Source organism: Hyla sarda, chromosome 2 (assembly GCF_029499605.1).
Source record: "Hyla sarda isolate aHylSar1 chromosome 2, aHylSar1.hap1, whole genome shotgun sequence".
NCBI lineage: Eukaryota > Metazoa > Chordata > Amphibia > Anura > Hylidae > Hyla > Hyla sarda.
The window spans coordinates 501,082,778-501,093,415 of NC_079190.1; the positions used below are offsets into that span (position 1 = coordinate 501,082,778).

Here is a 10,638-nt window from a genome sequence, read left to right on the forward strand (position 1 = left end):
TAGCATGATCAGACAATATAGTGGCAGAATGACTCAGGTTTTATGTGACAGCAGCATGATCAGACAATATAGTGGCAGAATGACTCAGGTTTTATGTGACAGTAGCATGATCACACAATATAGTGGCAGAATGACTCAGGTTTTATGTGACAGTAGCATGATCAGACAATATAGTGGTAGAATGACTCAGGTTTTATGTGACAGTAGCATGATCAGACAATATAGTGGCAGAATGACTCAGGTTTTATGTGACAGTAGCATGATCAGACAATATAGTGGCAGAATGACTCAGGTCTTACAAAACCGCAGCATGAGTAGACAATATTGTGGCAAAAAAAATCAGCATGATCAGCAGTAGTAATAGTAATCTATAACGTCATAATTACTCAGGCAAGGGTTACAAGCAGCAGCAGTAGTGGTGGTTATAGTACTAGATAGTGTAAAAACACTCGGGGAAGAGGTGACAGCAGCAGTAGTGGTAATAGTAGTATAGTACTATATAGTGACAAATCACTCGTGCAAGAGGTGCCATGAGCAGCAGCAGTAGTAGTAATAGTAGACAATATAGTGTCAAATCACTCGGGCAACAGGTGCCATGAGCAGCAGCAGCAGTGTTAATAGTAGTATATAGTGTCAAATCCCTCTGGCAAGAAGTTCCATCAGTAGCAGCAGCAGTAGTAATAGTAATAGTTAGTGGCAAATCATTCGGGCAAGAGGTGCCATCAGCAGCAGCAGTAGTAATAGTAATAGATAGTGGCAAATCCCTCTGGCAAGAGGTGCCATCAGCAGCAGCAGTAGTAATAGTAATAGATAGTGGCAAATCCCTCTGGCAAGAGGTGCCATCAGCAGCAGCAGTAGTAATAGATAGTGGCATATCACTCTGGCAAGAGGTGCCATCAGCAGCAGTGATAATAGTTACATAGTTACATAGTTAGTACGGTCGAAAAAAAAGACATATGTCCATCAAGTTCAATCAGGGAATTAAGGGGTAGGGGTGTGGCGCGATATTGGGGAAGGGATGGGATTTTATATTTCTTCATAAGCATTAATGTTATTTTGTAATAAAAAAAAATGGCAAATCACTCTGGCAAGAGGTAGCAGCAGCAGTAGTAATAGATAGTGGCAAATCACTCTGGCAAGAGGTGCCATCAGCAGCAGTAGTAGTAATAGGAAAAGATAGTGGCAAATCACTCTGGCAAGAGGTGCCATCAGCAGCAGCAGTAGTAATAGATAGTGGCAAATCACTCTTGCAAGAGGTGCCATCAGCAGCAGTGGTAATAGTAATAAAAAAAAATGGCAAAGCACTCGGGCAAGAGGTGCCATCAGCAGCAGCAGTAGTAATAAATAGTGGCAAATCACTCTGGCAAGAGGTGCCATCAGCAGCAGCAGTAGTAATAGATAGTAGGAAATCACTCTGGCAAGAGGTGCCATCAGCAGCAGCAGTAGTAATAGTAATAGATAGTGGCAAATCACTCTGCCAAGAGGTGCCATCAGCAGCAGTAGTAGTAATAGGAAAAGATAGTGGCAAATCCCTCTGGCAAGAGGTGCCATCAGCAGCAGTGGTAATAGTAATAAAAAAAATGGCAAAGCACTCGGGCAAGAGGTGCCATCAGCAGCAGCAGTAGTAATAGAAAGTGGCAAATCACTGGGGCAAAGGGTGACAGCAGCAGTATGAGTACTATATAGGTACATAATCACTCAGCCTTTTGGCATCAGCAGTAGGAGACCATATAGTGGCAAAAGGACAAAGGCTTGAAGTTGCAGCAGCATGGGTAATACATTGGAAAAGCAGAATGACACAGGCCTGAGGTTGCTGTAGCCTGACTACACCATATGGCCTCAAAATTTAAAAGTTTAAATAACTTTTTTTCTATGCAATACATTAATTTTTAAATAGATGAGCAATTACATTTTAAACTAATGTCCCAGCAGCATGAGGACAGCATATAGTGGCTTAATGACACAGCCTGGATATATTTATGCCCTTTAACACTAACTGCCCACTATGAGTTTAAAAGGAAAACAATTTAAAGTCCAAAGTGCATATTATAACACTTTCTTGGAATGCATAATAAAAATAAAGAAATATCACAAACATCACCAGTGTTACTGGTGCATGACTTTGGTATTGTAATAAAATATATAATTTATATAACAATATGAGGAAACTCTACTGCAATGGAAATGTCTATTATGGTTGAAAGTATGTTGCTATCGGCCTTTAAACTTCTCACTCACAGACACAAAACAGAAGTCTAAATAATGTTAGATAGAAGTAGGTAAGTTGTGGAGGTCCTGCATATGGTCAGCTCTAACAGGGGAGGACGGTGGGCACCGTTTTGCAACGGGCCATATGATGGATTGAAAAACACCGTCTCCACTGTCCCACTCCGTTTTGTTCTTTTGCTCCAGTCGGCAAGACCAGAGCTCCAGCGGAGTGGCGTCTGACGTCAGGATAAGTTGAAGTTAGTGCAATTGAATGTATATTCTGGTAAAAATTATGTGCATAGGGTCGGCTCTAACAGGGGAGGACGGTGTGCACCGTTCTGCGACGGGCCGTATGATGGATTGGAAAACACAGTCTCCACTGTCCCACTCCGTTTTGGTTTGTTGTTCCAGTCGGCAAGACCAAAGCTCCAGCGGAGTGGCGTCGGACGTCAGGATAATGTCAAAATAGAGTGAGATGTTGGTAGCAAAGGCCGACTGTTTGAAAGTGCATTAACGTGATTGCACGATTCAGTCCGGACTAAAGAAAAACAGCTTTCCTGATAATGGAAAATTCATTGCATTAGTAATGTGTATTCTAAAATCGACAATGTAATCACTTTTAATGAAAAAAAAATCCTCATATTATATATATATATATATATATATATATATGAGGATTTTTTATATATGTTATATATATGTTATATATATATATATATATATATATATATATATATATATGTTATATATTTTCTTATACTACCTCAGTCATGCACCAGTATCTATGGTGAGGTCCTGAAAGGTTTATGATTATAGTTTAATTTTTCTTACATAATGGTGTGGATTTCAGGGGAATTTATTCACCACTGATAATATCTTTTTTTGTAAATTATAAAAAAAAAAATTATTAGGACAATTAGATTCGCTCATCTATTTAGAGAAAAAAAGTTGTTAATGTTATTTATAAAGCATTTATACTTGATAACTAAGTTATTACTTAGTTTAATATGTTCTTATGTCATGTATTGTAAGTGCTTTTACATATACTATACAAAAATCCTTTTGACTCTTCATTACAAGTAATTTAAAATTTTATTTCATATCTCTTGCAAAATAACTGAAAAAAAAAATGAGAGACCTGACAAAACATCAGGAGAAGATGCGAAACCATATGGAAACATATAGGCGCATGGAGCGCAAAATCAAGAAGAAAATGATAGGAGATAATCATTAAAGGGTAGCTCCCACCATCCAATCTTTTTTTTTTTGCTAGCCCGTTACCCCCCCCCCCGCTACGGCACTAGTCCGTTCCCTCCTCCCCCTGCCCCGCATACCCCGTTCCCTCATTACACTTGCAGTTACTGCAGAGTCCGGCAGCGGGCGTGCAGGGACAGCGGTGGCAACGAGGAGGCGGCGGCGATGTGCGGGAGGAGTGGCCTCCCAGCCAGTGGCCGGGGAGCCAATGCGCTCGCTCCCGCCTGTCTGATTGACAGGCAGGGAGCGAGTGCAGCCTAAATGAAAAAGGACTGATTGCCAGGCCAAAATCAGTCCTTTTTCAGTGGCCGGTTTTTAAATGTAAATTAAACCTTTTTAATGAAAAAATAATAATAAAAGTATATTAGAGATATGTTGTAGTACATAAGTACTACAACATATCAAAAAATAAAGTTGGTGACAGTGCCCATTTAAGTTATCTTAGATTTTTTCTTTTTTTTTGGGTTGTTGTTATAGTTGATTTTATGATTTATTAAAAAGTTATTATTTAGAAAAAACGTGTGGTCTCCTTTTTAATTATTTTTGTTGTTGTTTATAACTGCTGAATAAAAATTTCCATGTGGGCTTTTCGTAGGAAGGAGTTAACAACAATGGTTTAATTGGTCTGCCTGAGTCACCTGACCTTGATAGACTTAAAGAACACTTGATTTATAAATTAAACAGCATTTTAAAAGTAGAACACTACTTTTGCACACAAGTTAAGGTATTAAAAGACAAATTAAAAACCTGAGAAACATGACAGGGGGCCCTGGGGTCACTCTGCCAGAGAGGACCCTAAGCACAGATTTATACACAAATAAATAACTAAATAGCTAAATAAATAATTAAAATCAAATGTACAGATTTATTTACATAATTTCATGATTATAAATAATATATAAATTAAACCATGATTAAAAAATTAATAAATTCATCATCAAATTACTATATCAAGCCATTCTACCATGATTATATAAGAAATAAATTAATATATATATATATATATATATATATATATATATATATACACATAAATAAATAAATAATTTAAAAAGTAAAAAAAAACTACGGATTTAATGGAGGGAGAGCCAAGGAGAGGGAATGAATGACAAGGGACCCTTCAGCGCCCTGAACCGACGGCAGGTGCCACAAAGTCGCCGCCGATCCAGGACTCATTCATCTTGATGAATGTGAGTCTGTCCACCTGCTGCGCTGAATGTCCGCTCAGATAGTACGCTGGAGGGGGGGCAAGACAATAACTCCAGCGCATACTGAGCGAGCTCGCGTCAGGTGTCCAATCTGGCAATCCAGTACTCCATGGGGTCGTCGGTGTCAGAAGCACCAACGGACCCCATGTAGTCTTCCTCCATGCGGGACAGCTGCTGGTGGTGACTGCTGCTGCTGCTGCTACTGGGTCGCTCAGATTGGAAGAACATCCTCATCTCACCCATTAGGTCCCCTGCTCGGCTGCTGCTGCTTGGTGCAGCCACCTGCTTGGTGAGATGGGCGGGGACAACTGGAGGCTGGGGAGTTGCCTGCTCCAACCGGCTGACCATGCGGGCCTGCAGTTCCTCCATCCGGTGCTGCCTCCGGCTGGCTGGGAGGAACTGCTCCAGTTTCCCCTTGCACCGCGGATCTAAAAGGGTGGCCATCCAAAAATCCTCCCTCTCCTTGATAGTCTTGATCCGGGGGTCCCTCCTGAGGCATTGCAGCATGTGGGCAGCCATGGGGAAGAGCACAGCCTGCTGTGACTCCTCATGGCTGCCCGGGTCCATGACCTCTTGCTCCTCATGCTGCAGGCACTGCTGCTCACGCTCCGAGATGCCCCACCCCCCGACTATCGGTGCCCCCAACACCGGCTCTCCCTCCTGATCAGGCCCTGACCCCAGGACATCAGCAGTAACCTCCTCCTCCTCGTCCACATCCTGGGCCTGGTCTTGGTGGAGCAGTGTTGCCTCCTCCTGCTCCACCAAGGCACTCTCCCCAGCATCGAGCAGGCGATCTAGTGCCCTGTCCAGCAGGAACACTATGGGGAGCACGTCATTGAGGCCGACATGCTCCCTGCTGACCATCTTGGTCGCCTGCTCGAAAGGGGCCAACACATGGCAGACCTGCTGTATCTGCCCCCACACCACATTGGTGATGTACGGGAGGGTTTGTGTTGGCCCGGAAGTGCCTTGCTCCAGCAGGTATTCTCTCACCGCCCTTCGCTGCTCCCACAACCTCTCCAGCATGTGGAGGGTGGAGTTCCACCGCGTCACACTGTCCACAATCAGCCTGTGAGGGGGCAGGCTGTTGTCCTGCTGCAACTTGGACAGGGACGCGGCAGCGGTTGGGGAGCGCATGAAGTGGCTGGCAATCCTACGTACCCTTAGCACAACCCGGGATAGGTGTGCAGGAACTTCTGCACCACAAGGTTGAGGACATGTACCAGACAGGGCACGTGAGTCAGACTGCCAGCATGGAGGGCGGAAAGTGGCTTGCTGCCGTTGTCTCAGACAACCATACCTGCCTGGAGCCTTCGGGGTGTCAGCCACTTCTGGACCTGAGCCTGAAGTGTGGTCAGCACTTCATGTCCAGTGTGTCTCCGGTCCCCTAAGCTAACAAGCTGGAGCACGGCCTGACAGCGCACGTGCCCCACACTTGAGTAGCTACGGGGACGCTTGCTGGGAGGCTCAGCAGCTGTGGAGACAGTGGCTTGAGGGAGACCAGCAGTTCTCCCCTGGACACCCCGGGGCGGCACCACAAAATCTGATGCCGCCGATCCCTCCCCGGCACCTTGGAGGGAAACCCAATGGGCCGTGAAGCTGATGTATCGCCCCTGCCTGCTGGTCCAGCCATCCATTGTGAGATGCACCCTGTCGCTGACAGCGTGATCCAGCAACAGGGATACATTCCCAGACGGCTGGCGCCGGACGGCAGTGCAGGACACTGAAGAGGAGGGTGCAATGGAGGAAGAGGTCTGGCTGCCTTTACCAGTACCTCTACCAGAGAGAGGGGGGGAGCATGAACTAATGGGAACAGGTGAGGGTGTGGCAGGGGCTGCTGTAGCCTGCACACTGGTGGTGGCGCTGCTACCACCACCCCTCATCCGCTCATACTCCCGCCAGTGGTTGACTCGGAGATGCTGGGTCAGAGCTGTGGTACCCAGCCGAGCCAAAAACTTCCCTCTCCTCACCCTGGCACGACAAAGCTGGCAGATGGCTATGGTAGGATTGTCTGCTGCCAGGGTGAAGTAAGCCCAGACAGGTGACTTCAGCACCCCCTCCTATCAGATGGGGTGATGCTGACTTGCACCTGCTCGGGCTCGGTGCGCACAGGTGGAGCTGGCTGCTGCTGCTGCTGACAACTCCTGCTACCATCACCAGGGGAGACCCTGACGCTGGTCTCCCTGGTGACCTGGTGCACCGTTTCCCCAGGGTGCCTACCTTCCTCGTCACTGCTACTGTGAACTGACAAGGGAGGTGGCACCCATGTTGGGTCACCCTCCTCTTCGCCCCCAGATATGTCAGACTGAGGGCTAAACTGTGGTTTGCTGAGGGAAACAGCTGACATGGAGCAGCTAACCTGGCTCTGCTGTCCCCTCACTGACGCCTGGGTCTGACTAGATTTCTTGCCCAAAAAAACCCGCACCACTTGGAAGGGATGTCTCTGGGGTACTGACAGCAGGTACCCCTTCCTCCTCCTCCATTATCCCTTCCAAAAGGTCCTGAGCATCAGGACAGAACTGGATGTCTGCCTGATACAGGTCCTCCCCCAAGATTTCCCTCTCACTGTCGCTGTCAAACAGTAAGAGGATTGACTCTTGGGGGCTGGGGGTAGGTCCTAAAGGCACCACCGGTGTACTGGCGGTGCTGCTGTGGGGGCTGCTGGGAGTCGGAACTGAGGACTCCGTGGCACTGCTGTGCCCCATAAACTCCACCACTATCGGAGCCTGAGATGCTAATATCGGGCGGCTGCCCGCGGAAAAAAAATCACGGATCAGGCGGACTCCCCTTCCACCTGATCCACTTGTAGGGGCGCGAGAGCTACCCCGTGCTGGCAGTGACACAGCACTGGGAGTAACTCCCCTACCCCTGCTGCCACGGCCACTTTTATTGCTCATACTTGCTGATGGGGGGGGTGAAACTTTATTGGGGGGGAATGTAAGATGTTTTTTATTTAAAAACAAAGACAAGCACGCAGACAAAGACGTAGACAAAGACTACTCAACTACAATAATTATTTTATTTTTTCATAAGGACAAAGACATAGACAAGGACACAGACAACTACTAAACTAGAAGAACTAAACTACTACAGCTAAAACTTTTTTTTTTTTTTACACTAACTGATGCAGCCACGGACAATGACAACAAATACTAAACGATATGTAAACTACAACTAACTTTTTTTTCACAAAGACAAGGACACAGACAACAACTACTAAACTGGAACTAAAACTAAACTAACAGCTAAAACTAAACTTTTTTTTGTTTTTTTAAGCTAACAGACAGACGCTGACACGGACGATGAAAACAAATACTAAACTAATATAAACTAAACAATAACTCTACTTACACAAACTAATCTATGACTAAACAAAACTAAACCTAATTTTTTTTCTTCTTTTTTTTTTTTTTAACACAAAACACACAAACTAAACACACACTAAATTAACCTACCTTAAAGAGATTTACACCTAAACTAACTACACAGAAATCTAACACTAATCTACACTAACCTAGACAAAAAAACAAAGATATGTGCTTTGAAAAAAGCAGTTGGGGCTTTTTCTTTGAATAAAGCAGTTGGGTCTAAGTTGGGTCTATGAAGCACAAAGCTCAAAGCTCAAAGGACGCTGGAAAAATGACAGAGCAGGTGGAGGCTAATTAGACTTATTGGGCCAGGCACCAATCATTGGTGCACTGGCCCTTTAAATCTTAGAGAGCTGGCGCACGCACGCCCTAAGGAGCGGGACAGGTGAGTGACTTGGGATGCGATTCGCGAGCGGGCGCGTCCCGCTATGCGAATCGCATCCCCACCGGCAGTGTCAGTGCAGCGCTCCCGGTCAGCGGGTCTGACCGGGGCGCTGCAGAGAGAGGAACGCCGCGAGCGCTCCGGGGAGGAGCAGGGACCCGGAGCGCTCGGCATAACAACTTGTTTTATTAGTAAAATACTTTGTCCATTCAGGACATGAAAATGGTTTCTCTCCTATGTGAATCATCTGATGTTTAAAAACATGTGATTTCAGCCTAAAACATTTGCACATTACAAGCATGAACATGGCTTCTCTCCTGTGTGAGTTCTCTGATGAATAACAAGATGTGATTTCGTAGTAAAACAGCTAATTTACTCATAGACCAACTTAGAAGGTGGTCCAACAAAATCCTATTTCTCCCACACCACTAAAAATGTTTGTACTTTATTTTTAGTTTTGAACTAAAAAAGCCGGTATAGCCTTGGATATCTGAGTAACAATGGTTAGAAGTTAGACCTCCGCTCATTATATATGACAATATACACATTCAATAGTGTTTGCAGCTCGCCATGATTTGCATATATATGTATAGAGGCTATCCTGCTTATTAAAAACTAACTGTTCAGGTCCCCCTCGACAGTTTAGTTACATGCATGGCTTTATTAAGAGGTCCCGGACCTCTTGATAAAGCCACGGACATGGCAAAACTGTCGAGGGGGGACCTGAACAGTTAGTTTTTAATAAGTAGGATAGCCTCTATACATATATATGCAAATCATGGCGAGCTGCAGACGCTATTGAATGTGTATATTGTCATACATAATGAGCGGAGGTCTAACTTCTAACCATTGTGACTCAGATATCCTAGGCTATACCGGCTTTTTTAATCACTTGGTGTGTGAGTTCAAGACTAAAAATAAAGTACAAACATTTTAATTGATGTAGGAAAAATAGGATTTCGTTGAACCCCCTTCTTAGTTGGTCTATGAGTAAATGAATTTAAATTTATCCTCCACACATTGGTCTCATTAGTGTGTATGTAGTAAAACAGTTATCGCATTCCAAGCAGAAAAAAATGGCTTCTCTCCTGTGTGAGTCTTCATATGATGTAAAAGATTTCTTTTGTCTGTAAAACTCTTCACACATTCCGGACATGAAAATGGCTTCTCCCCTGTGTGAGTTCTCATATGTTCCATGAGACTTGATTTATGACTAAAACACTTCACACATTCTGGACATGAAAATGGCTTCTCCCCTGTGTGAGTTCTCATATGTTTTTCAAGATTTGTTTTGTGCGTAAAACACTTCACACATTCAGGACATGAAAATGGTTTCTCTCCTGTGTGAGTTCTCATATGTTCCACAAGATATGATTTTTGACTAAAACACTTCACACATTCTGGACATGAAAATGGCTTCTCTCCTGTGTGAGTTTTTATATGTTTTTCAAGATTTGATTTTTGACTAAAACTCTTCACACATTCTGGACATGAAAACGGCTTCTCTCCTGTGTGAGTTCTCTCATGAGTTACAAGATGTGATTTCTTACTAAAATATTTACCACATTCTGGACATGAAAATGGCTTCTTTCCTGTGTGAATCTTCATATGATCCACAAGATTTGATTTCTGTGTAAAACTCTTCACACATTCCGGACATGAAAATGGCTTCTCTCCTGTGTGAGTTCTCATATGTTCCATGAGACTTGATTTATGACTAAAACACTTCACACATTCTGGACATGAAAATGGCTTCTCTCCTGTGTGAGTTTTTATATGTTTTTCAAGATTTGATTTTTGACTAAAACACTTCACACATTCTGGACATGAAAATGGCTTCTCTCCTGTGTGAGTTCTCTCATGAGTTACAAGATGTGATTTCTTACTAAAATATTTTCCACATTCCGGACATGAAAATGTCTTCTCTCCTGTATGAGATCAATGTTAAAATCAATACAATGAGTAAAACACAATACAGTCAACACATGTAGATAACAGGATCACTTATTTCTAGTTACTTACAGAATATAAAGAAAACAAACTTTTCCGGTATCTTTCTTATACAAGGGGGAGTGAATCTCAGGCTCCGGGGGTTGAATCTTATGGAGATTTACATTGACCTCACATTCACACCCCCTGAGCTTATGATTCACACCCCTTCTAAACTAAACTTATTGCTCGGTTGGTATTTAGAGGAAATGTGCAGATTTGTGGTCAG

The 10,638-nt window shown here is 44.0% G+C and overlaps 1 protein-coding gene across 1 annotated transcript; it reads right to left on the reverse strand.

The window, feature by feature from the left end:
- Positions 1–9,449: 9,449 nt before the first annotated feature.
- LOC130357520 (gastrula zinc finger protein XlCGF8.2DB-like) lies at positions 9,450–10,352 on the reverse strand (the record flags this gene model as incomplete). Its single annotated transcript, XM_056560217.1, has 1 exon — positions 9,450–10,352. A coding segment is annotated over one exon (903 nt), but the record flags the coding sequence as incomplete, so codon positions are not given.
- Positions 10,353–10,638: the final 286 nt, after the last annotated feature.